Genomic DNA, 26,892 nt, shown 5'->3' with positions numbered 1-26,892 from the left:
AGACCACGTGACATCTGGTGGAGGTGCTGCTTCTTCCATGATCCGGACGCCACCGCGGAGCGCTGACCCAAGCCCAAGCCGCGAAGAAGACGACTCTAAGGACAACTCGGATCCTCGAACCAGCCGCCGGCAGAAAGGACTACCCCCCAATACGGACCCCTACCAGATAAGCCAAAAACCACGGTGACAAGAACAACAGGCACGATGACGCCGCAGCGAACCCTGCCGCGATAGTGATGCAGCCTCCCAGGGAGCCGCCGACATTTCGTGGTTCGCCATGTGAAGACCCCGAAACCTGGCTGGAGACGTTCGAAAGGGTCGCAACATTTAACAACTGGAACGCCGACGACAAGCTGCGCCACGTGTACTTCTACCTGGAAGAAGCAGCAAGAACATGGCTCGAGAACCGGGAGTCCACGCTTCGAACCAGGGATCTCTTTCGGAGTGCCTTTTTGGAGACGTTCACGAGCGTCGTTCGAAAGGAAAGGGCCGCAACCTTGCTGGAGACACGGGTTCAGCTCCCGAACGAAAACGTGACCATCTTCGCGGAAGAAATGACCCGGCTGTTCCGCCACGCTGACCCCAACATGCCTGAAGAAAAGAAGGTTCGTTTCCTCATGCGAGGAGTAAAGGAACAGCTCTTCGCTGGCCTTATGAGGAATCCGCCGAATACCGTCCAAGAATTTGTCTCCGAAGCAACAACAATCGAGAAAACGCTTGAGATGCGAACACGGCAGTACAACCGCAGCTTCTCGACCACAAGCTACGCCAACGTTCAAGCGCTAGGGTCCGCCGACCTGCGTGAGACGATTCGAGCAATCGTGCAAGAAGAGCTGCGAAAACTTCTACCTTCGTCGCAACCTCAAGTAGATTCCATCGCCAACGCCGTGCGCCAGGAGATCCAGCATTCACTCGGTGCGCCCCAGCTAGTAGAGCCGCAGCCGCAAGGTATGAGCTATGCTGCTGCAGCCCGCCGTCATGCTCCTCCTCCACGCCCACGCCAAGATGACACACCGCCGCAGTACCGTCGCCAGACGCCGCCGCCGCCACCGACGCCCTACCGTCCACCTGTCGGCCAGACGCCGCCGCCGCCACCGACGCCCTACCGCCCACCTGTCGGCCAGCGCTACACCCCGAGGAAGACCGATGTTTGGCGCGCCCCTGACAACCGTCCGCTCTGCTACCACTGCGGGGAGGCCAGCCACACGTACCGCCGCTGCCAGTACCGACAGATGGGGCTACGCGGATTCGCCGTCAACGCGCCGCGCCTGCAGCCAGGAGAACGGCCTCGCGACATCGACGACTACCTCAACGGAACACAGTGGCAGGAACGACGACCTTCCCGCTCACCGTCGCCCGGCCGTTACATGTCACCGCACCGCCGGCAGTACACTGGCCCAAACCGGGGCCGGTTGCCTAGCCCGTATCCGGAAAACTAAGGGCAGCAACCGATGGAGGTGCGGTTGCTGAACGACGAAATGCTGAAGATCCTCCGCCGTCGACGACGACGCCGCGACGAAGTCCGAGCCCCCGCCGCACGCTGAACGACGTCCTGAAGACGAAACCTTGCGACCGGAAGCAGACCTGACGACGCAACGCGGAATCAGCGGTGCAAACCGACGTAGCCGTGACCCGACACCGCGACGTAACCGCAACGCAAGACGGCGGACTAGCGACCTCGACGTTCTGATCGACGGCCACACCGTCACCGCTCTCGTCGATACTGGAGCCGACTATTCCGTCATCAGTGGGCCGTTCGCAGCACAGTTGAAGAAAGTTAGGACTGCTTGGGAAGGCCCCGAGATCCGGACCGCTGGAGGCCATCTGATAACGCCGATTGGTGTCTGCACGGCGCGAGTCACTATCAATAACCGGACTTATCCTGCGAGCTTTGTAATCCTACAAAACTGCTCCAGGCATGTGATACTTGGAATGGACTTCCTAAGTGACCACGGCGCCGTTATCGACCTGAGGTCTGTGTCGATAACACTGACCTCAGACAAAGCGCTCCCGCCCCACGCGGTGCCAGGCAAGCATGCATTGAATGTGATAGAAGAGCAGGTGACCATTCCGCCGCGCTCCAGCGTCATTATTTCCGTCGGCACCGAAAAACATGCGAACCTTGAAGGCGTCATCGATGGCGATCAGCATCTACTCCTGAACCGTCAAATTTGCGTCGCACGAGGTATAGCTGAGCTGCGTGACGGTAAAGCAAAGGTACTGCTGACAAACTTTAGCCACGAATATAGGCACCTGAACTTTGGTACGACGGTTGCTTACATCGACGATTGTGTAGCCGCCAGCGATGCTTTCGCCCTCTTCGATGCCGCCGATCCTGCTTCGACGAATAGAGTTCCCGAACCCGACTTTGACGTCAACCCGAGCCTTCCGAAGGCCAAGCAAGACCAGCTCAAAACCCTGCTCCTGCAATACAAGGACTGTTTCTCGTCGTAATCGCGGGTCCGACAAACGCCCCTCGCGAAGCACCGCATTATAACAGAAGAAAATTCTCGACCACTCCGTCAGAGCCCCTACAGAGTTTCTACTCGAGAGCGCGACGCGATAAAGAAACAAGTCGACGAGATGCTACGCGACAACATCATCCAGCCGTCCAAGAGTCCGTGGGCGTCACCCGTGGTGTTAGTGAAGAAAAAGGACGGCACACTGCGCTTCTGCGTTGATTATCGGCGCCTGAACAAAATCACGAAGAAGGACGTGTACCCCCTCCCACGAATAGACGACACCCTGGATCGACTTCACAACGCGACGTACTTTTCGTCGATGGACCTCAAGACCGGCTACTGGCAAATCGAAGTCGACGAGAGAGACCGAGAAAAGACTGCCTTTATAACACCCGACGGCCTCTTTGAGTTCAAGGTCATGCCTTTCGGTCTTTGCTCGGCACCTGCGACGTTCCAGCGTGTCATGGACACCGTACTGGCCGGATTGAAGTGGTAGACGTGCCTTGTGTATTTGGACGACGTCGTCGTGTTTTCCTCGACCTTCGACGAGCATCTCCGGCGGCTTGAGGCAGTACTTCAAGCAATCAAGGCCTCTGGACTGACCCTGAAGCCAGAAAAGTGCCGATTCGCGTACGACGAGCTTTTGTTTCTGGGTCATGTGATCAGCAAGTCTGGAGTGCGTCCAGACCCGCGGAAAACAGCTGGCATCGCCGACTTCGCGCCACCCACCGACAAGAAGGCCGTGCGCCGATTTTTCGGCTTATGCGCCTATTACAGACGCTTCGTCAAAAACTTTTCACGTATCGCCGAACCACTGACGCTTCTCACGAAGAATAACGTGGAATTCAGGTGGGAAACGGCGCAAGTGCAAGGCTTTCAAGAACTTAAACGACGCCTGCAAACGCCACCCATACTTGCGCATTTCGACGATTGCGCTGATACGGAAATACACACCGACGCAAGCAGCGTAGGGCTCGGTGCCGTCCTTGTGCAAAAGACTGACGGGCTTGAAAGGGTTATCAGTTATGCTAGCCGGTCACTATCCAAGGCAGAAGCAAACTATTCCATAACAGAAAAGGAATGCCTTGCCATCCTCTGGGCTACATCAAAGTTACGCCCCTACCTCTATGGCAGGCCCTTCAAAGTTGTCAGTGACCATCACGCCTTATGTTAGCTAGCTAACTTGAAGGACCCTTCAGGTCGTCTCGCACGATGGAGTCTGAGGCTTCAAGAATTCGATATTACCGTCGTGTACAAGTCCGGACGAAAACACTCTGACGCCGACTGCCTGTCTCGTGCCCACGTCGACGCGCCACCGCAAGACGACGACGATGACTGCTTCCTCGGAACTATAAGTGCCGACGACTTCGCCGAAAGGCAACGGGCCGACACGGAACTGGGGGGCCTTATTGAGTACCTCGAGTGCAAGACCGCCGTTGTTCCGAAGGTATTCAAGCAAGGACTGCCGTCGTTTTTCTTACGAAACGGTGTTCTCCTGAAGAAGAACTTCTCGCCCCTTCGAACCGAATACCTTCTCGTCGTGCCCTCATCATTGCGACCAGAAGTCCTCCAGGCCCTACACGACGACCCCGACGGCTGGACACCTCGGTGTTTCCCGCACGCTCGCCAGAATACAGGAAAAATACTACTGGCCACGCCTCGCTGCCGACGTCGCCCACTACGTTAAGACTTGCTGAGATTGCCAGCGACGGAAGACACCGCCGACTAGGCCAGCGGGACTTCTGCAGCCAATCGAACCACCTCACCGGCCGTTCCAGCAAGTCGGGATGGACCTACTGGGGCCGTTCCCGACGTCGACTTCCGGCAACAAGTGGATCGTCGTTGCAACTGACTACCTCACCCGCTACGCGGAGACAAAGGCCTTGCCGCCGAGGTAGCCAAGTTCTTCGTGGAGAACATCGTCTTGCGTCATGGCGCCCCAGAGGTCCTCATCACAGACAGAGGTACCGCCTTTACTGCGGACTTAACTCGAGCGATCTTCAAATACAGCGAGACGAGCCACCGCCGCACCACCGCCTACCACCCACAGACCAATGGCCTAACCGAACGTCTAAATAAGACCATCGCCGACATGCTGGCCATGTACGTCGACGTTGAGCACAAGACGTGGGACGCCGTCCTTCCGTACGTGACCTTCGCCTACAACACGGCCGTCCAAGAAACAACGCAGATGACGCCGTACAAGTTGGTCTACGGAAGGAGCCCGGCGACGACGCTTGACGCCATGCTACCAAACGTCACCGACGAAGAAAATCTCGACGCCGCCGCTTACTTACAGCGCGCCGAAGAAGCACGACAGCTCGCCCGCCTACGGATCAAGAACCAGCAGACGACTGACAGCCTACAACCTTCGACGACGCCACATGGAATACCAACCCGGTGACCGTGTATGGGTATGGACGCCAATACGCCGACGGGGACTCAGTGAGAAGCTTCTTCGACGATACTTCGGACCGTACAGGGTACTTCGACGCCTCGGCGCACTCGACTACGAGGTTGTCCCTGACGGCATTACGAACTCTCAGCGGCGCCGTGCACGACCTGAAGTCGTCCATGTCGTGCGCCTGAAACCATATTACGCGCGTTAGCAAATCTGAGGACTGTCATTTTGCTTTATTACTGTGCTTTCTTGTGCTTATTGTTTATTGTACTTTGTTGCTTTATTCTTGTCATTTATTGTTGCATGCATCGGCCTGTTCTGTTTTAAGCATCGGGACGATGCTTTTTCAGAGGGGGGCATTGTCACGTGCGTTTCTTTATTACTTTTGCTGTATTCGGTTTTCGGCCACAAAGACTGTCAGCAACACTCAGCGCGAACCGCGCCTCATTGTTCGAGAACCTTCGCGATCATTGCAGATCGTTTTGTTAAGATTGCGCGCAAGACGCGCACACTCGAGCTTATTCTAGAATTTGCACGAGAGCCAGCGATAACGCTGGAATATTCGACGGCACATGTTTAAATGCCGACGCGCTTCAGCGCTGGTCAGTTGATCGACGGACGACGCCCTGTTCGCCGCTATCATTGTACAGCGTGTATTGCTGTAGTTCTAGCTCTCACTTTTCCGGCCACAAGTTCGGCGAAATAAACAGTTTCACCCTGCAAAGCCCGACTGTTGTCTTCGTCGACGTCACGACCACGTGACAATATTTTAAGGCAGAGACGCCGGCAAAACGCTAGACTGCAATCGATGGACATACGCAGCCCGCCATCCAGGAAGGGAACGCCGATAAAAACAATATTACGTATAAGATAACAATAGGAAAATACAGTCAACGAGACCTTCACCTCGTGTCTGTGTCGTGATCAATTGCTTCGCGCTAATTCTCATGTAAAAACAGCGCTCTGTAAATGTCGTGTAAACCTATTGCCTCAAAATCTGCTTTGCCTGCCGCAAACTGTGTGACCTTAACTTCCAAAATAATCAAAAGGCCTTACTATAAACACTGATTGACCGCCACTGTTATGGCAATAACTTGATAAGTGACAACTTTTGCAGCAAAAGTGAAATTTGGAAGTTCCATAAAAGTTGTTGAACCTGATGGTTTATTTTCTTCAGGCTTATTTTTTTAGATTACTTGAAGCCCTACAGCACGTGAAATGGATTATGTTTGTGGTATTGCTTGTACTGCATATCACTTGCTTGACCGACAAAGCAGATGCGATTTGATTTAACTATCCCGTGCACAAAATAAATACCATGTCTACGTATTGTCTCTTTAACAAAGTATGTGCTCCTCCAAAGCAGTGCCTTAATTCAGCAATGTTGCTGGAGAAAAAAAAACGCTTTGTTGTTAGCGCTGCAGCTATCGCACCTTTCGGATTCTTTCTTCTATTCCAAAAGAAGTATAGGAAATTATATTTCATTCGTCAATAAGACCCTTTCGGAATTTCTACGTAAAGTGTAATAATATTTCAGCTGCATCGCTAGCGTCATTTTGCATGCAGTGACTTTCAGAAAACGAACACAAAAATGCTATTGCCGCGACATATAGGGAGGACATCCGGAAACTTTGTTTACCTGAAGTCGAGGTGAGCCAGCTTTGCGGCCAGTTCGGGGAAGTAACTCCTCCGCAGTTCCTTGAGTTCATTGGCCTTGAGGACGATTCTCTGCACTTCTTTGAGCCCCACGAGGGCTCGGTCTTCGAAGCGTTTCATCTTGGTGTTCTCAATCTCGAGCTGGTTCAGCCGGCCCAGCCCGCTGAACCAGCGCCTTCTTAAAACCGTAATGTTGCTGTTGATTACCTCGATGTGCCTGAGTCCCCGCAGGATGGCCAAGGAGCTGTCACCCAGGTCGAGAGTCGACTGCCTCACGTTCAAAGCTTCGATGCGGCTGGGCACACCCGAGGCATGCAGCTCGGCGATGGGGTTCTCTATCCGAAACTCCGATTGCATTACTTTCACCGTGACCACGTCGAGTCTGTCGAACAGGTCTGGAGTGAGCGTAAAGTTAAGGTGCTCGAGTGAGAGTGAATTCAGCTTGTAGCTGCTCAGGTAGGCCAATATAGTGCGCAGGGTGTGTTCATTAGCAATGCGCGAACACCACACTCGAATTCCAAGAGCAATGCGTGTGCACGAACATGGACGGATGTTGCTCTCCGAGGGGCAAACGGCGGACGCGTATCTTGCTTGGCACAGCGTCGAAAAGACCAGCAGGATCACGTAGGCGACGCGCAGCCACCCAGCCAAAGCGGCAGCCATTGTCCGACCAGTCCCGTGCATTCACTCGCGTTCTCCTTGCTGCGCCAAAGTCCACGCACACAACGCCTCTCGCTTATGAGCCGGGGACGCGTCTGATAACCAAATGCCTTATCTACGCTGCCATGAACGCGGTTGGTCGATAATTCGTGTGCGATAAGCCGAATCTCATGTTGCATTGTGGATCTCACTTGTCGAGGCCGTCAGCACGCAACGCTAGAATTGCAAGAGAGCCTAGGTTTTTGCTCCCGTTGTTTTTAAACGGCTGCAAATCTCAGGAACTGCCGAGGTTTTATACATGACCGAGATATTTGAAACATTTACGTGATTGGAATCTACGATGCTAGATGCGCCATATTTCAAAGCATCACGAAGTGTTATTCACCTAGTCGACAAGGAAATAACCGAATTCAATTTCATAAACTGTTTAGTTTTGTAGCTTCAAGCCAAGCGCTAAGTGAACAGTGCTCACTCCTGTTTTGAACGTCACCGTTATATACAGAATACCAATTCGGTGTCTTGACCAACACGGTTAATTGCACGTCTACTGCTAGACCCTGAGCGAAAGTGGGCTCGAAAAAATATTTTATAAAAATCCACGATCATTCTGCTGAGTACCGCAAGGTACTCAGCAGAATGCAAGGCCAGATGCCGTGTGCTTACCTCAAATAGGCAGAATGGAGGCTTTGGCTTCATGTGAATACGCACGCAGAATCTGCTCTCGATTGCTGGACTCGATGTAACTAGGAAGTCAAAGCGCGTTCCCCGTTCAGCACAGATATATGCTCGTGCAGATGCGAAGTTGGTGACAATGACGAAAACAAACCCGTTCATGCCATCGTGAAACCACAGGTGCTACAGAAGGCAAACGTTGCAGGGACAACAAAATGTCTTCATGCACTCTTTCGTTTATGCAGGAGGAAGCAAAACATGGGAGCTGTGATGACCAGAGTCGCATAACAATAAAAGTGAAAGTATGATCTGATTATAGTCTCTCCTCCACAAAAATATTTCAGGTAATTTATCATCTTTCCGACTAGACTTGCCCTCACAATGTATTCACTGCAGCACCGGGAGCGGCTCTTCTCCATAGGTGACAGCGCCACACATGAATAAAATTGCGTAGCTTGCACTGGAGGCGCTATGCTAAGGAGACAGCCTAGCTGATGGGCACCTAGGTAGTCCTAGCTGTTCTTGTTTTGCTAAGTTTTGCAAATTTTCTCTTTCTTCCTTCCTCTATTTCTTTCTTTTTCTCTCTTCTCTATGTTTTTCTGTATGTCTTTCTTGTCGCTCTCTATTTCTATTTCTTTGTTTCTCTCTATATATATTTCCTTCCCTTTCTCGGTATTAATATCTGTCTCTTTGCTCCCTCTCTTCTCGCTTTCTCTTTCTATGTCCTTCTTACGCTCTCAATATATTTATCTCTCTCCTTTATGGCCTTTTTATCCATACAAAAAGGGTAGTGTTCGATAGTCATGCTGGCAGCCCACCTTAGAGCCTAATCAGGGAGTGTATTTGAAGCACTAGCCATACATAACTACTATAACCGTACATGACGAGGAAAGGTACACTGGTCGCGCATGGCTAACCCTTGCCACCAGGAAGGATGGAGTTTCACGGCGGCTCAACGACACGGGTGCGACTCCAAAATGACCCGGGTCTTTGCCATGTTGACGCAACATCTCCACAACACGACAAGCAGTTGCACTCCCGGCTTTGAATGCGCCGCTCTTCGGCCGCTCTCTAAGACTGCCATTTCGGAATTGCACGGGTTTCAGGACGACCCGACCACCTGGGTCTCGACCTTCGAATCCGCTGCCACGGAGTACTCTTGGCCAGAGTCTGCCAAAAATCCGTCGTGGTAGGCCGCCTCCGTGGAGCTGCACAAGCGTGGCATTGCTTTCAAGGAAGCAAGTATGTCTCATGGACTACATGGAGCACGGCCCTGCAGTCCACATTTGCACCGCTTCCGTGCGCCTAAGATGCTCGCTTCATGGAGATGAGGTCGCGCCGGAAAGCCGAAACTGAATACCTTGCCGCATACATCTGCGACAAATTATGCCACCTGCAAATTTGCGACACAACCTTGTCAGGGATCTCCTTCCGTACCCCTTCTGTACACTGAGATATAACAACTTGATTTTGTGGTAGTAATACCATTTCATTTTGAAATTTCATTGTAACTGCCCCCCAACGCGAGGCGCTTTTAGTACTCTCAAATGTAACTTCAACAAATTATCAAAGGCTGCTCCGCGCACGAAGGTCGATTGACAAGGCTACCGGGGACAGCGATGGACGCTAAATGATGATAGGGGCGTACCGTATAAAAATACATGGCTGATCCCTCCGCATAGGAATCAGTATAACACGAAAGTTAAACGTGTCTTCACAGAAGTAGTGCTTATTGTGTAGTGATATATGAGAGCTTGTACAACGTCTGTTGGCGTTTGGCAGCAAAAGCACCGTTTGACGTGGATGCACCCACGTTGACGCCTAGTGGCACAAATCCGTCGCCACGACTAACGCCCATGATCACGATTTAACCGTTGTGGTAGCTGAAGTTTTCACAATATACCTGGGCACAGCGTATCGTGAATCCTGCTCAAAGATGACATCAACAAGCACATAAACACTGGTAGGCGATATGCACGTCTTCAAAGCGTCGTAAATTAAGGAGAGAAACAGCACGGTGTGCGCGCACGAGTAATAGGGCAACCTACGCCTGTGCTCATGCATACGCTACCACGCTGCACTTCAGCAACACGGGAGGCAGAGGTTCGTAGCCTGAGCCGCTAAACTCGCGCAGGCGTTCCACGTCCCGCTGGCCTCTGTCTCGCTCTACCAAGGCACGACATTCGCACGTCTACATCTTTGCCTTTCTGCAGCGCTTATTGCAGCAGTTTTATTAGTCGGTGCTATCGCACTCGAAGCAGTCGGTGGCGGAGAAACACCATTGGTACATGTGGGAGCTGCACTACTCCGACGACGAGCCGTCACACGCCAACAGGAAACGAAAGGCAAAGAACGTAACTGCGTCCCCGATGCTAGCGCGGCCAGTGTGTTTCGCTGGTATCGAGACGCTTCAACCATGGCCTCCGAGAATTATGTCCTCCGAGGCCGCGTCGTTGCCGAATCGTTCTTTATCGGCGCTAGTAAGTGTCATGCCGCATTATTTCATGTCACCGCTCACAGACGGCGGCACCACCCCGCCCCGCCTCCCTTCGAACCGTAGGCACCATGCAATGGTGCCTACGGTCTCATGTGGCATTTCATCCGTGGCTGCCACTTTTAGGGGTGAAGCTCCTTATAGCGGCACCCGTTCGTCCCTCGTAGCGTAGCATGTAACCAGTCTTACGCTTTGACCTGCAAGGTGGTGCCGGTGGGAGATTTTTCCTGTGCGTTGTTGAACAATAAAAAATTCGCAGCGTTAGCTAAAAGCCGACTTCTTCTGTCTCTCATTCCCATTAGCAGCCATTCTTTACCTCCAAGGTAGTGCCTGGTGAGATTTCTCCTGTGCGTGATTAAACAATAAAAATTTTGTTCAAAACGCCGTTGATTGATGAAATAAGCCAAGAAAAGACGCCAGATGTTTTGTAAAAGCAAAACGAAAGAACGCCAGATGTTTCTAAAGCAAAACGAAAAGACGCCAGCTGCTTAACGAAAGACGCCAGATGTTTTCTAAGCAATGGTTTTCTAAACAATGAAAATTCACAGCGTACATGTAAAATTAAAGTGCGCTGCAAGTCGTCATAACTCATCGAACCTTTAGTATAAACGCGCCCGATCTCACGTCGGTGATGATGTACTGGGCAGAATTCACGGAAGATTCACGGTTTACCGATGAACCTCCGCAGCTTCGCCCACTCATCATCATTCACTCCGTGGATATGCTGTGATTTTTTTTCGTTGAAGAATTTTTTCGTTGTACAAACGGTATGCTCTTTGTGTCGCTTAGCGTCCATCGCAGTCACCGATAGCCTGTTCATCGACTTCCGTGCGCGAAGCAGCCTTTTATGATTCGTTCAACTTACATTTGAGGGCACTGAAAGCGCCGCGCGTTAGGCGGCAGCCACGAGGCATTTTAACTCGAAAGTGCTTTATGCCGGAATCCACAAAGATTTTCATGACCTATTTCCGTCACGGAAATACGTCAGAAAAATGAACGCCATCAAATGGCAAGGAAAAAAAAAACTATAAGAAAAAGTTGTGCTGACAGGAGTCGAACCCACGTCGTCTCGGTCCGCGACGATGGCTGGCGGGCGTTTAGCCCAATGAGCTACCGCCAAACACACAACGGAGTCAACATGAACGCGCCTTTTGTCTTTCACACATTCCTCTCACAGTGCTCTTGCATCGATGGATGGATGGATGCTAGGAGCGTCCCCTTTATAACAACATGTGTGCCACCAGGCTCGAAAAACAAAACAAAACAAAAAAAACATGGTTGATCTTTCTGTCATAGGAATCGGAATAACACGAAAGTAAAACGTGCCTTTATAGAAGTAACTGAATCTTTAGTGTACATTGATATAAGAGAGTTTGCACAATGTATATTGATGTCTAGCAGCTATAGCACTGTTTAACCTGGCTGCGCCCTCTTTGATGCTTGGTGGTACATCTCCATGCCGACGACTAACATCCATGTTCAATGATTAAGCAAACCCCTGTGGTAGCTGTAGTAGTTAACGGTGAAAGCCTAATCAGAGAACGAGTTGTGATAGCCAGAAGAGCGTCACATATTGGACGCAGAACTTGGTCGCCATCCTGCGGCATGTTAAAATGTGATTGAACACCACGACCGCATTAGAGGGAAACGCAAAGCGCGTCGTGCCGCCCCGGTAGCCCGGCCGCACTTTTAGGGGCGAAGCTCCTTAAAGCGGCACCCGTTCGTCCCTCGTAGTCATAGTGCGTAACCAGTCGTAACGCTGGTACCAGATCTTGACCTCCAAGGTGGTGCCTGTGGGAGATTTTTCCTGTGCGTTGTTGAACAATAAAAAATTCGCAGCGTGCGCGTTAACTAAAAGCCTAATTCTTCTGTCTCTCATTCCCCATTAGCAGCCATTGGCATGTTCCAGTAGGAAACGTTAGTAGAAGTAGAAGTGTAAGTGTTAGCTAAAAGCCGACTTCTTCTGTCTCTGTGTCGACGTTGAAATAGCGGTCCAGAAACCTCGCACCGCTGCTTTTGTGCCAAGGAAGTGCTTATTTTGAAATAAAATCACATTTTTAGTGGTCCACATCGCGTTAGCGCGCTTCAAATCTCCCGCCTGAAAATACGACTCTCATACGTCACTGCAGCCGTGCCCAACGTTGCCCGCTTTTACTGCGCGGCCGCCGACACTAGTAGCAGCCGAGCGGAAGTAGCGGGACCCACAGTAGCAACAACGGCGCTGCGGCAAAGACTTGCTCGGGTGGGCACATTCAAAGCCGTCACCAAATTGCGGTTGGTCTCGTAATCCTCAGTACGAAAGTGCAGCGAGCACACACGCAGAGGTTTTGACTGTTTAGCACACTGGCGCAATGGCATGATACTAAGCCACTTCGAGCGTAAGGGTTCATTCCGCGGCACCCAGTGAAAAGACACACCGGTTTCCTTGCTGCAGCACTGGCGTTGTGCACCATTCGGGCATCCGGCAATATCACACGCATGCGGCATTTTGTCGAACTTTCTGTCAGAGCGACTTTCACGAGCGCGCAAAACACGCACGGCAGTACGCGATCCCGAAACTACCACTGAGACGGGCGAGGCGCAGTTCGGCGAAAACGGAACCTTTGAACCACGCGCGCCGTTCCCCATGGCAACGCCACGGAGGTTTTGTTTTCCGTGAATCAAGCGGAAACGAACAAACAGCATTTTATTACGTCTTTTGATGCTCGGAATGTTCTTTTTTTACTGCTGCTAGTTTGATTACTAGTGATTTATTGTAGGCCGACTTCCCTACGTCATCGGGATCACTTCGAAAATGTCCCACTCGTGGCGCTCATCATGTGATACATTCAGCTTAATTTCTCGGTAAGTAGGGCACTGCTGTTGATAATATTGCCGTTTTAGAAGTTGTCATACATTGGGCTTTCACTCTGACATAAATTGTTATTTGCCTTTAGTGTCCCTTTAAGAACTTCAGCTACCGCAAGCGTTAACTCATGATCATGGGCGTTAGTCGTCAGTACGGAGATGTGCCACCAGGCGTCAACGTGAATACGTCCACATCAGGCGGTGCTACATCTGCCAAACAACAATAGACATTATACAAGCTCTGATATACCAGTGCACTAAAACAATCAACTACTTCTGTGACGACACGTTTCACTTTCGTGTTATACCGATTCCTATGACAGAGGGATCAGCCATATTTAAAAAAAAAAATCGTATGTTTTAAAGAAGGCCGGGCAAAATTCAGCAGGGGAGTTACCTTACTATAGATTGAAACATTCAATGTTTCTGAACAAGTGCCACAACTTTTGCATCGAAGATTTTTTCTCTAGAGTTAATATTTAAAGAGTTCATTTAGCAATCTTTGTTAATTACCGAGCTTGATAGACTTGTAAAATATTCTGACGCGCTCAGAACTATACTGCGCTAATTGGAGACACGTAGCGCCTATATTTAATTCTTTAACACTTGATGCTTCTTAGCTGAAACGCCCTGTATAGTGTTTTGCTCTTCTGCGGAGAAGCAAATTTCATAATATGTATTGTACAGCATGTAATAGGCAGGCATTGGCGTACACTGACTCTCCCACCGTCGCCCCTTCGCACCTCCCACAAACACACACACACTAAATTGCTAAATTTTACATGTGTATATATGGGCGTCCCAACTATCACGCAGCATGGTTTAACAAAAATAGAAACGGTGTTATGCAATGCAAACCTAGTTTATACTGTCCCTAGTACACTGGAGCAGCCACTGATATTTTGTAGTTAATGATATATATTTAATTAGCCATAATTATATTTGTTACTCGACAAATACTAAACTAATTATGAAAATGTCAAATATGTAGGCATGTTCAAATGACATCTAACTGCGCGCTCATTTCTTCCGGCTGATAACGAAAGCCCACGAAATATGAAAAGGGACGCGTGACTAGACTGTTGCGCGCATCAGTAAGCTGCGCCCTCAAACAGGCTCACTCTGATGTAGCCAGTAAAATGAAAAAAAAAAAAATCGCAGCATATCCACGGAGTGAATGATGATGAGTGGGCGAAGCTGCGGAGGTTCATCGGTAAACCGTGAATCTTCCGTGAATTCTGCCCAGTACATCATCACCGACGTGAGATCGGGCGCGTTTATACTAAAGGTTCGATGAGAGTTATGACGACTAGCAGCTCAGTTTAATTTTACATGTACGCTGTGAATTTTCATTGTTTAGAAAACCATTGCTTTAGAAAACATCTGGCGTCTTTCGTTAAGCAGCTGGCGTCTTTTCGTTTTGCTTTAGAAACATCTGGCGTCTTTCGTTGGTTTATTTCATCAATCAACGGCGTTTTGAACAAAATTTTTATTGTTTAATCACGCATAGGAGAAATCTCACCAGGCACTACCTTCGAGGTAAACAATGGCTGCTAATGGGAATGAGAGACAGAAGAAGTCGGCTTTTAGCTAACACTAACACTTCTACTTCTACTAACATTTCCTACTGGAACATGCCAATGGCTGCTAATGGGGAATGAGAGACAGAAGAATTCGGCTTTTAGTTAACGCGCACGCTGCGAATTTTTTATTGTTCAACAACGCACAGGAAAAATCTCCCACCGGCACCACCTTGGAGGTCAAGATCTCGTACTAGCGTTACGACTGGTTACGCACTTCGACTACGCGGGACGAGCTGGTGCCGCTGTAAGGAGCTTCGCCCCTAAAAAAAAATACGGATCGCCCTATCTGCCATTCCCCGTCCGGAGAAACGCGTCGCTTTGATCTTACAGAGTCATGCCGTAACCAGAACAGCGCTCCAGCCGCGTTATTAACGAGACCAGTCGGCTGTTAGGTCTGGATAATGACAGTGGCGTACAGTCCAGTAGAATGAATCCCTGCAAGATTGAGATGCATGTTGGTCCCGACCTCTAACTTTGCCAAAGTGTTAAATGCTGTCTCTGGCAACGGACGGCCAGGGTTTGGTAATGGAACGCAAGAGCGCTGCCCGCCTGTCCTCGCTGAAGGCGGAGCCTACGTGGGACTAGCCGGGTGGCGCGGGGCCTCCCCTGCGTCTTCTCTGGACCCCAATAAAGTTTGCATCATCATCATCATCATCATCATCATCATCACCTTGCAACGGACAAAAGGCAAAGCGGTTGCTTCAAGTAAGCGTGTTTGAGGGCGCTGCTTTCTTTTGCAGATGGAATTAGTACATTCTTGAAAATATCGCCGTTAGATATCATTTGAACATGCGTACATATGCCACAATGACATTTGGAGAATTACGTGAGTACTTGTCGAGTTATCAATCTAATCATTACTAATTAATTTAACCTCATTAACGAAGAAAAATCAGTGGTGGCTACTCCAGGCCTGTGGGAACAGTATATACTAGGTGTGCTTTGCGTAACGCCGTTCCTCTTTTTTTTTTTTCGATCATGCTCCTTGAGAGTTGGGACGACCTGTATACAGGCACAAGCATACGTAAAGAGCGGTTGAATCCCCGCCCCCTGCCCCCTCCCCCTCAAAGAATTTCTGGCCACTGCTCTGTAGGCAGGCGGAACTCGTCTTCCGGCCGAATGGCTTACCTCCACTCGAATGAGTTTTTCGGTAAAAATAAAAACCACTTTAGCCTCTGCTTTTAATAAAATGAAGGGCATTTCTCTCTATCGCAGATGGCAAATTTTCCCAGATTTATGCAGGTCATTGGAGAAGTTTCCTGACCTTACGCCTTTTATAAACTGCTTCCTGGCAATGAAAAATTGCGACGGAAATCGCAAGTTGGTTGCTCGTGAGTATAAATAATGTAATAGTCGATGCGAAGCAGCCACTACGAACGTCATTGCGCATACATTATTATTTGCATAAACGCTTTCTGCTACGAAGGTTCACTGAGCGCGCCCACGTGCTCAGGTCAATCAATCAATCAATCAATCAATCAATCAATCAATCAATCAATCAATCAATCAATCAATCAATCAATCAATCAATCAATCAATCAATCATGTTTTTATTTTCGTTCTTTGCGTACACGACAAAACGAAAAAAGGTTACAAGAGGTGTTATTTGTCTGCATGCTTAGCCTCACGGTCGCGCAAAGGTGCAATCATTTAAAGGTTTTTTTAAAGCATTAGGAAGGTGTTTCAATTAGTTATAGCATTTAATGATAAATATTCATACTCTCTGAATTGGCGAAAATGTTCATTGCAGTCACGCCTCAATGCCTTTCTTTTTATAGGTTCACTGAGTGCGCACCGTTGTAACAGACTTTCCTATTTTTTTCTCTCGTAACTGCAGTTTAATAATTTCAGCGATATATGTGTGCAGCTTCTGTGGTACCCCCAAGGTGACTGGCACTCTTTATGAAGCGTGCCGCACTGCGCAAAAACGTGAGTGCATTCTGCATCAAGGGCCCATTGCAACAGCACGAAAAAATGTTCCGCGAGTTCCTTCTCTGAGTCTGTGGCTACAAAATAGAGATGACGAAAATGCGAGATTAAAAAAACGAGAACTGCGAAAGAAATCATATGTTTGTGTATCATGGCATCCCAAATTACCTGCTGGTGAAACGTGTGACAGCCAGGAAAAGAAGAAAGAAGAATTGCTATTCGAATTGAGGCTTGTCTCCAAGAACAAAGCTTAGTGTCACGGCTTATGTCAGATACTTATCCTTCTGAACGTGAACTTGTCTGTAAGTAGCAGTAGCGGTAACATCTCGCGGGTCGGCGACCCATCTTGCTGGCTGAAGTGCCGAGCAAGAGGTGAAAGTCTGCAAATATTTTTGATGGGAAGTGGCCCTGGCTGTTTTTGCGCTTGTTTGAGAAGCATCACCTCAGCTCTCACATGAACACTCCGCTGGTATATGATGTTTCCAAGACTTTCGTGGAGAAGCTTCTCATAGTCGGGCAACAGACATTTCGCAATGCCCAGGCCCAAGAGAAGAACGCTAGAGTGAAATACTGTGTGAAAGAGATACGCAATTCGAAGGCTGCAGGGAAGTCCGCTGTGAATGCGTGTGAAGCTGTTTCCTTGCTGCTCCCGGCACTGCTTGAGGAAGATGATGAGTATTTCTTCAGGACAGTTGAGGTTGGAAGAATATCGTGTTCTCCTGTCATGTCCTGTGTCAGAAAGTGTGCTTCTGCCCTTTAGCCGACAAAAAGGGTTTTGAAGTATTGCTTAATGAGCTTCGTGTTTTTAAGCCGAAGAGGTTTAAATTGCGTGGCTATGGATCAGTGGTTTTGACTGTTGTGATGTTTTTTCACAGAAAGTAAATAAAGGATTACAATATAATTGTAAGTTTGTGTTTAGTTACTGTTCTAAACATACATGTTATACTGTTTATGTGATAATCTGAATAAAAAAAAATTAGCGTAGCTTGTATTAAAAGCGCAATGCTAAAGAGAGTGCGGAGTTCATGGGTGATCCAGGCTTTTGCTGTTTTGCTAAGTTTTGCAACTTTTCTTTCTTTCTTCCTCTATTGTTTTCTTCCCTCTTCTTCTTCCCTTTTCTTCTTTGTCTTTTTTTCTGTTTATTTATATTTATTTCGCTTTCTCTCTCAATCTCTTTCTGGCTCTTTCTATCTTTCCTGCTTTTTCATTCCTTTCCTTCTTTTACTTCACTTCATGGCCTCTATTTCTGTCTATGTCGTTCTTTCTATGCTATGTTTTACTCTCTCCCCTCATTTACCTCCTCCTCACTCACTTTCCTTTCCGGCCCCTTTGCTACAACACACTATACTGTGCAATAGTATGCTCTGCTAGCGTGCTTGCATAGCGCAGTGTTTAGGACGTTCGCCTTCGGATCAAGGGTACGTGGGCTTGAATACAGCCTCGTGAAGAACTTTTCTTTTACAGCGAAATCTTTTATGAGATCGCAACAACAGCCGCTTTTGGCGCCGTAGTTGTGCGCCGCCACCGCCGTCGCCGATGTCCGTAACCGCTGTCGCACGAAATAAAAAAAAAAGAATATTCACGCATATCCACGAAGTGAATGATGATGAGTGGGCGAAGCACTGGGGATCATTCGGGTAACCGTAAATCCCCCGTACATTGCCCACTCGAGCATGCAAATGCATGACAAACACGTGTGTACAGCTCATTACTGCTATTACTACTGCTAAGTAACAGGCACCACTGCTCAAGATCGGGCTGTTTGATCTTTTACGATGTCAGGTGTCAGACATGAATCAGCGCATCTGTATGTCGCCTTCATTTTCTGTAGAAAATGTTTTTGCGTTAACATGCAAGATGATTGATCACGCTAACTAGATGCGGATTCTACAGTGCGTGAAGGCGCTGCTGCATCTCAAGCTGCTACAACGAAAGATGACTATGTGACGGTGGCCTGCTCCTGAGATAGTTCACTGCTTTAACTTACCTTCTCCTATTGAGATAACTTATTGATTTCTATTCTGCACAACTTCTAGAATGTCTGCAATTCAATAAAAAAATGTCGTCCTAACTTTTTAGTGGCCTTCGTATGCCTGTTTGAAATCAGGGTACAGCTGTTTTAGTGGCTTCTTATTGCACAATTCACTTCATAACTTTTAAAATTGCAGAAAAATACAAGTGAATATAACGCCGGAGACGTACCGTGCTGCCCCTTCATCATTGCCAAAGGTATTTCCATGAATACGTGCAATATATTGCTCAATATTTCTAAAGAGGAAATATTTTCTTGCAGGAGAGAGCTTTCCGACTGTCGGGGCACTTATCATCTGCGTTGGTACCCATGATGTGATCGAAGCAACCACACCGTGTCAGGTATTCAAGCCGATGTCCTTGACACACTTCGCCTTTAATAGTGAACACCGCAACGAGGTCAGCCTTACCCCGGAGTTCACCAAAGGTTAAATCTAATGTGATTTTCTGACTTTTTAAACAACATTCATGCAACTAACGTTGATCAAGCCACATTACGAAAGTACAAAAATAGATATATACTGGCGAATTTCCAGAATCTGATACTACAGTCCCATTTGCTTAAGCCAAAGCGGGATTCTGATTGAGTGAATGGCCAATTGGAAGTGTTCAGTTTAAGTGGAAAACGGTATAGGGAATTCTGAGTGGTCATAAAAGCTTTTAAATAATAACGATAGTATATGAAACGGTCTGCGCGTTAAGTATTTGTAATCACTGTTCAGTGAATATTTCGAAGGGAGATCTAAGCAACGTAAAATTTTTCATTATTTTAAGTAAGGGATAGTGTCTTTTTATGCAGATCTACTGCTGGAGCAAGGTGTGTGTCCTGACTAGTTGCTATAGTACCATAATAATGTGCACAACGCAGAAAGAAACACAAAGGACCGACGATGATTGGTGCTGTCTCGCTTCCTACAATGTGATGGACAAACGATCAGTTGCCGGCCAAACTTTCGGCGAAAAAAATTATTGTCACGTGCGCGTGGTGGTGTTGCTAGTGGCGGTGCTTAATAAGGGATCGGTTGAAAAGATATTTCGGCTTAATACGCGGGGTCTTGGGCATCGGTTACAATGTGAACGGTGTGCCGAAAGACGAGAATTGCGGTTAGGGTTAAGGCATAGGCAAGTTGCTTCATTCCAGGGGCGTGAGCCACTGGGGGGGGGGGGGGGTTCAACCCCCCCCCCCCTCGAAAATTTGCAATTTGGCTTGCGTCTGTATGTATGCGTATACACGCACACATACAGACGCAGGCACGACCATACAGTTTGGTTTAAGCCTCCGGGATTCTGACCTCCCCCCCCCCCCCCCCGGAACGAATTTCTGGCTACGCCCCTGGTTCATTGCGCAAAGAAGGGAAAACAGCGCGCTGAATTTTGGACGAACACAAAGGAACACAGACGACGACAGGCGCTGTCGTCGTTGGTCTTCCTTTGTGTTCGTCCAAAATTCAGCACTGTTTTCCCTTCTTTGACAATTGCGGCTTTTACTCTTATGCAAAAGAAGTAGTGTGTGTGCGTATTCATTGAAGAAAATGAAAATGCATTGTGTATTGTCTTCTTATACTCTCGATAATTCGGCATTTGGTTAATTCGGATATTCTTTCCGGTCTCCCGAAATATTAATTAACGAGCTTTTATATATGTGTATATGTGTGTGCGTATTTGTGTGTATATTAGTGATGCAGAACTATCGGTAAACTGACTATCGATAGCATCGATAGTTTTTTTGAAATTATCGATAGTGTAAACAAACTATCGGTAGTAATACTATCGACAAACTATCGATAGCCCAATCAGTAGTACCATCGGTAATATTACTAGTGATATTACTGCCATGCGTATTTATTGCTTTGTTTTGATCTATTTGGGTTTCACACACAAGGACTGTTACCAGCGTTTGACGCAGACGACGGCGCAATGTTAGAAAAGTTTCGAGATTGTTTGAGATCATTTTGTTAAGATTACGTGCCGGACGCGAATATTCAAGTTTATTCGACAGCTTACGCGAGCACTAGCGCTAACGCTGGAAGATGTGATGATGTATAAAAGACGAAGCGTTCCACCGATTATCAGATTACTCGACGGCTGGCGACTGTTCTCGCCGCTATCAGTGCGCAGAGTGTATCGCTTGTATTTTGAGTTTTGATTCTCTGGGCACAAGTTCGACCAAATAAAGAGCTTCGTATTTCCTAGTCTGTCAGCAGCATTCCTCACCCTCACAACCACGTGACAAACCATCCGAAGTGGTGCATATACTGACGCTGTTGCTAGCTGGCCATATTTCTAAAATATTTGCGATAGCCTACAATCAGCTTCGCTTAAAGTATGAGCAATTTTCGGCGAGAGAAATAAATTATATTCACAGTGAAAATGGCGGACTATGTCCATCAATAAATTTATATTCAAAAGCAATTAGTTACGCCTTACAATTAACAAACTTAGTTCTTGATAATTTCTTTTATTTTTAAATCATAAAATGCAATATAAATTTGAAGCCGCGCAGTTCCACCACATGTAACGGCTTCCTTTCCGCTACAGCTGAACAGTTCAGCCTGCTTCTCCGGCTCCGCTATGTACTACGCGCGCGGGGAACTAAGTTTATGCTGCAATGAGTTGGCGCTGTTGATCTTATACTATCGATTGTACTTACTATTGATAGCGCTATCGATAGTATTTTTTACCATCGATAGTTCGATAGAGTCACAATCCGCTATCGATAGTATCGATATTACCATCGATAGTTCTGCATCACTGGGGTATTTGTGTGTGTGTGTTCCAAAGGATATAAACCTTGTTCTGTGAGGAGCATTGTTTCCTTCAAAGGCATTACGCTGCTTTAAATGACATTTTATGAACTATACTGTAATTTTCTAGAAATCAATCACCATCTCGATCATGAGATTATTAATTTTTTAAACTGTTTCCACACAGCACACTTTAAAGAGCCAAGGCGGCTGTTTGTTAAGCGCTCTACCAATATAATCAGTTTCGTTCTCAGGGTGCTCCATTAAGTTCAGCATAGACATGCAACAGCCTGGTGCATATAAAAACCATCATTATTAGTTTTAGGGCAATCGCAGCACTCAGCCCTGACAGAAGGAGCAAGGTCAAGAAGTCAAGGAAGACGCACTGCCACACACCAAAGGAGGATGAGGAAAAGAAACACGGAAGGACAGGGAGGTTAGCCAGTTCACAGACCGGCTGGCTACCCAGTGCTGGGGAAAGTGGTAAGGGGAATAAAACATGACACAAAAGAGATGTTAAGAAAAAGGCAGAACACTAATGCGATAAACGCCCCTCCTTAAAGTCTGTCTCTAAGACTAGTTGTCCGCAAGAATCAGAGCAACGCTCTCAAAGCTTTCCGTGCCGAGGACGGCTTCGGCCAGTGTGCTAAGACCTTTTCCTCTGACAATGGACGATTGTCAAGACTATCTAACACTTATGAAAGTGCTTTTCTTGGCGCACTGAAGCGAAGACACTCACAGAGAAGATGGGCGATTGTCTCCTCGCAGCCATAGTTATCACATGTCGGGCTGCTGGCCGTTCCCAATCGAAATGAGTAAGCATTCGTGAAGGCAACTCACACCAAGAGTGGTCACCTTAATTAAAGCTCTACGAGACTACGAATTTTAAATGTTTCAATGGAAAATTTGCAGTGTCATTATATGATTTCCAGTCAGTTTCAATCAACAGTGACAATATGTATCGCGTTTTTATTATTTTGAAGCTGTTTTCATGCAGCATTTTCTGTGTTTATTAAATAAAGATTCGTTTCTTTTAGCATGAAAGAAGAATCTACTGAAACGTGCCTGTTTATATTGCGTTATTTACTAGATTTCGGCAAACGTTGTGCGAGTGTAGTTCCAACAAAATTTACAATGTCCGCCGCGGTAGTACAGTGGCTACGGTGCTCGGCTGCTGACCCGAAAGTCGCGGGTTACATTCCGGTCGCATTTCGACGGAGGCGAAGTGGTAGAGGCCCGTGTATGTGCGATGACAGTGCACGTTAAAGAGCACCAGATTGTTAAAATTTCCGAACCACTCCACCACGGCGTATATCATTGCCATATCAAAAATTTGGCTAGTAAAACTCCAGATATTATTATTACGAAATACAATTGGATTACGCAAACGAAGTATATTGGTATTTTTGCATTGCAGTTGCCTACACACACACACAAAAAAACATTCTTGCATCTCGCTTGTAGAAGCGACACAACTACTTTTTAGTACAGTGGAATGCTTTTGAAAGATAATAGTATAAGTTTACCTTCATGAAGAAAAAATTATGTTTACGAAACAAGAGGCAGTAATTAAATAACAGGACGGCAATAACAGACAACAGTCTTTGTGACTCGATATGCAACTCGAACTTATACATAACGTTCTTGTAAACAATAATAGACACCATTAGCGAAATAGCAGGAACATAAGAACACAAAACAAAGTTTTTTTCTTTGACTGAAAGCCGAAACAAGTTTTTAAGCATGAAATTTCTGTGCAGTAAAACAGAAAATAACAGTGAAACAACTGAAACAAGACAAACAAAAACGAAGCCTTTTTCAGTAACGCCAATCTGAGAACTGTGTTTATGCAGAAAATTTCTGTAAAGCTGGAACAGAAGAAATATTAAAACAGAAGACATCAGCACAAAAAAAAAAAGCGCTGAAGAAATTTTGTGGCAGGATACTGCCAGAGAATTTCTGTTTTTTTTTCAGAAAACATTTTTTTTTTGCAGTGTAGTTTACTCCTTTAAAACGCATACAATGTTAATTACCAAAATGTATTCTATGAGCCGTAGAAAACCAGCTGCTCTAGATGTCCCGTATTTATATGGCTCTTCCACAAGTAATGCGGTCGAGAGCGTACTTACGGCTCAACTCTGGCATTTACTGGATGTGTGCAATGAGACGAGCACCATGATTGCTGTCGTACGTAATTCACCCTAATGATAGATCTCTGGTTGAGCATGTATGACTACTAAATACCGAGCACACCGCGCACACCTCCCGAACTTGCACGAGGAGAATCTTTTACTAGCCTTTTATCAGACGACATGGATGTCGAAATGTGTGCCTAAATGGCATCGACAGGAGCTGCTCATTTAGCGATGCGGCGCTATCGCAAGTGCGGCCGTTCGCCTCCGACGTGGGCCTTTGTTCTCGCCTTTGTTTCCACTTAACTGTGCGGACTACAGCGAGGAGATATGCAAATTTCAGGAGAGAACCCTGACGGTAGCAGTGAGGATGACTGCGAACAATCCTGTGCGCGTAAGGAATGCACTGGACTGGAGAAATCTCGCTTAGGCCTCTGTTCTTGCGATTTCTCATTGCGGAACGAGCAAGCCGAATACCTGATATGTTTAGAATGACTACCAGTTGCACACGTTGGCTAAGGTACATGATGAAACAAGCGCAATATGCACGAAGATGTAGAAAGGACACAGAACGGCGCGCTTGCTAGCAACTGAAAATTTTTATTTCGGAAGTACATACTTATATATGCAGCGCATGAATGCACGTCAGAACAAACCACCCTTACTATCACAGACAACGTCGATCAACGAAAGACCGCTGTGATAAGCGATGGCATACAGCAGTTAAGCACGTGTTAACGTCCCCCCCCCAAAAAAAAAATCACAAAAACAAGAAAAGAAATGCACTGAGTCATGTGACGTCCAGAAAAGCAAATTCAGAATCTGTTAGCAGAACAGACGCCTGGCTCACGCACTTATTGCCTCTTTTCTTAATTCTAAACACTTCAATTATTTCTCTTGTCGTTCGCTTCTTGTGCTTGTCGATTATTTCTCTGTCACACAGTCTTCGGGCTGGCAAGTGCAGTCTTTGCAGTGCATCGCTTAGTGCCAGTACGGGGCCCCCTTGAGTGAACTCTCATGTTCGCGAAGGCGCACATTTAGGCAACGACCTGTTTGGCCGACGTGTTGCTTTCCACATGTGAGAGGAATTCCGTACGCAACATCTTTCTTGCACTCAAATTGCCCGCCTTAACGCTTCAAAGTTCACCTGCTTTGTTGGTCTCAAGTGTGTGCGAGTCCCTTCTGAAAAAGCTTAAAGGTCCTGGAAACAATGACCCTAATGAGCGTGAGTGGCAACCCACGATAGCTATACCGTACATACACCGTATCTCGCACAACTTGAAAAAGGTACTCCCAAAGTACAATGTCAATGCCGTGTTCACGGCTCCATGCAAGCTCTCGAAGGTATGCTCTGTGACGTCAAAAAGAAAAAGCAAGAAATGTGACAAGAAACATGACACTACTTTCACCGAACGTGATACCAATGTCGTATATAATATCCCCCTCAGCTGCGAAAAAGTTTACATAGGACAAACGGGTCGGTGTTTCAATGAGAGGGCCAGAGAACACGCACTGTCTGTTAAGAACAACTCGGGAGGGCATTTGGCCGAGCATTGCAAAAGATGCGGGTGCACACCTGAGTTTGCGCGCGCAAGTTTCCTAAGGAGGGCACTAGATAGGCAGGAAAGGGAGATAGTTGAAGCCTACTATATGTTAAAGACTGGAAGACTGGTGACAACTGCATTAGCGGGCCTGCAATAACACTCATGAATAATGAAGTGACCTTCTTGGAAGGACAGGTTTAATTTTTCACGTCATTCGGCTTGTCCTACTTTAACATTTGCTGTTTTACTGACGCCCCTTGTACGTTTAACAATTGCTGCCGGTATTTCTTGTTGACCTTTTGTTTTTTGACGCACCCCATTGGACCTTTAAGTATTGTTGTTGTTTTCTTATTACATATCTGCTTGCAGAAGCACACGTGGTTCCGTTTGAGATATTTTTTCTTTCTTTGTTTTTTGTTCTTTTGGTTTTTCTGATTGCTTATGCTCGGAATACTTCGTCTGTGATGTATAATAAAGCATCGCTTTTATCAAAGCTTATGTTTGAGGGATCGTATCCTAGTTTCTGTTCATCCAGAACCGTTGTTATCGCCATGTAAGAAGCAACCTTATGAACAAATCTGCAAGTATTTTTGTTGCTTATTCTTTGGCCCTTTTCCTTCTTCCAGCAGTTTCAAAATTTTAATCTGTTGAACACGCGCGCAACCGCCAAAGTCATGGAGCATTCTTGTTAGGCAATGTTTGCCAGATATGATTTCCTGTTGACAATGCTTATAGATTTCATTTCCCGCTTAGTTTTCTGCCGGATTATCGCGAGTGTCATGCCCTTCCTGCTCTTGTGTTGTCTATATATGTACGTACGTTTCTTCAATAAACACAGTTGGAAGTTAGCGCCAGCCCCGTGCTCTTTGTCTGTCCGTGTGTTGCTTTGCGCCACAATTTTTTCCTTCAGAAGTCATGAACCAACTAGCCCCCCCCCCCCCAAATAAAAATGTTTTGCTAAACTAAGAGGGCGGCCGCCGTACGTGACAAGTTGAAGCCAGTGGTGGTCCCTTATCTGCATAGTGTCACCCATGAGATTAAGAAAGTTCTGGCAGGCATGGAGTCTCTGTGGCGTTGTCTGCGCCGAACAGGTTTTTGACGGTATGCTCCAGCACCTTCGGTGTGAGCAGAGGAGGATGCCATATCCGACACGGTGTTTCCTACAGCCCGTGGGCCGTCGACGTGGTTTATGCCATCGCGCTCTCATTCGGTACGACCTACGTCGGTCAAACGGGGAGATGCGTGAACGAGCGGCTCAGGGAATATTCAAAAAAGGTTAACGAGAATGCTGATAAAGGAGCCCATCTTGTGACTCATATTAATTCTCGCAGCAATTGTGAAGCATGACTTGAAGGGACGTCGATCGTAGGCAGGAGCGAGAATGAGCAGGCCTCGCTGGCTTGAGAAGCTTTCCAGATAATGAAAAGAGCTCAACTTTGTCTCAGCAATACAACCTTGTCCTTCCATTCATCTGAATACGAATTCTTATCTTCGCGCATCTAATACACCGATTTCATCTTTGTTTCACTTCTGTTTTCAACTACTGTTGTTGTGCGCATGTTGTTGAGCGCAGGGGCTTAATGTGGCCTTGTTGGCTGATGCTAGGTCTTTCCTTGGCGTAGACAAAATAGAGTCGAACCACAGCCTGTCACAGACCTTGGAAGAATCTCTAGATTCCAGCGCCAGAAACTCACGTGCAAACCTGGCTGTGGCAATCCCGGTAGAAGGGCCGGCGTT

At 47.3% G+C, this 26,892-nt stretch overlaps 2 protein-coding genes across 2 annotated transcripts in view; both read right to left on the bottom strand.

The window, feature by feature from the left end:
* The window catches only part of LOC119403616 (leucine-rich repeat and fibronectin type-III domain-containing protein 4), a 102,019-nt gene extending 95,107 nt beyond the window's left edge, over positions 1-6,912 (bottom strand). Inside the window, exon 1 of the mRNA XM_037670538.2 lies at positions 6,503-6,912. Within this exon, the coding sequence (XP_037526466.2) occupies positions 6,503-6,876 (374 nt within the window). The 5' untranslated portion in view covers positions 6,877-6,912. The remainder of the gene's footprint in view (positions 1-6,502) is intronic.
* Positions 6,913-8,953: 2,041 nt separating this feature from the next.
* LOC119403615 (uncharacterized) overlaps positions 8,954-26,892 on the bottom strand; it is a 29,904-nt gene continuing 11,965 nt past the window's right edge. Inside the window, exon 2 of the mRNA XM_037670537.1 lies at positions 8,954-9,059. Coding sequence (XP_037526465.1) covers positions 8,954-9,059 — 106 coding nt within the window. The remainder of the gene's footprint in view (positions 9,060-26,892) is intronic.

Source organism: Rhipicephalus sanguineus, chromosome 8 (genome assembly GCF_013339695.2).
Source record: "Rhipicephalus sanguineus isolate Rsan-2018 chromosome 8, BIME_Rsan_1.4, whole genome shotgun sequence".
Taxonomy (NCBI): Eukaryota; Metazoa; Arthropoda; class Arachnida; order Ixodida; family Ixodidae; genus Rhipicephalus; species Rhipicephalus sanguineus.
This window is presented reverse-complemented; position numbering and strand designations above follow the sequence as displayed.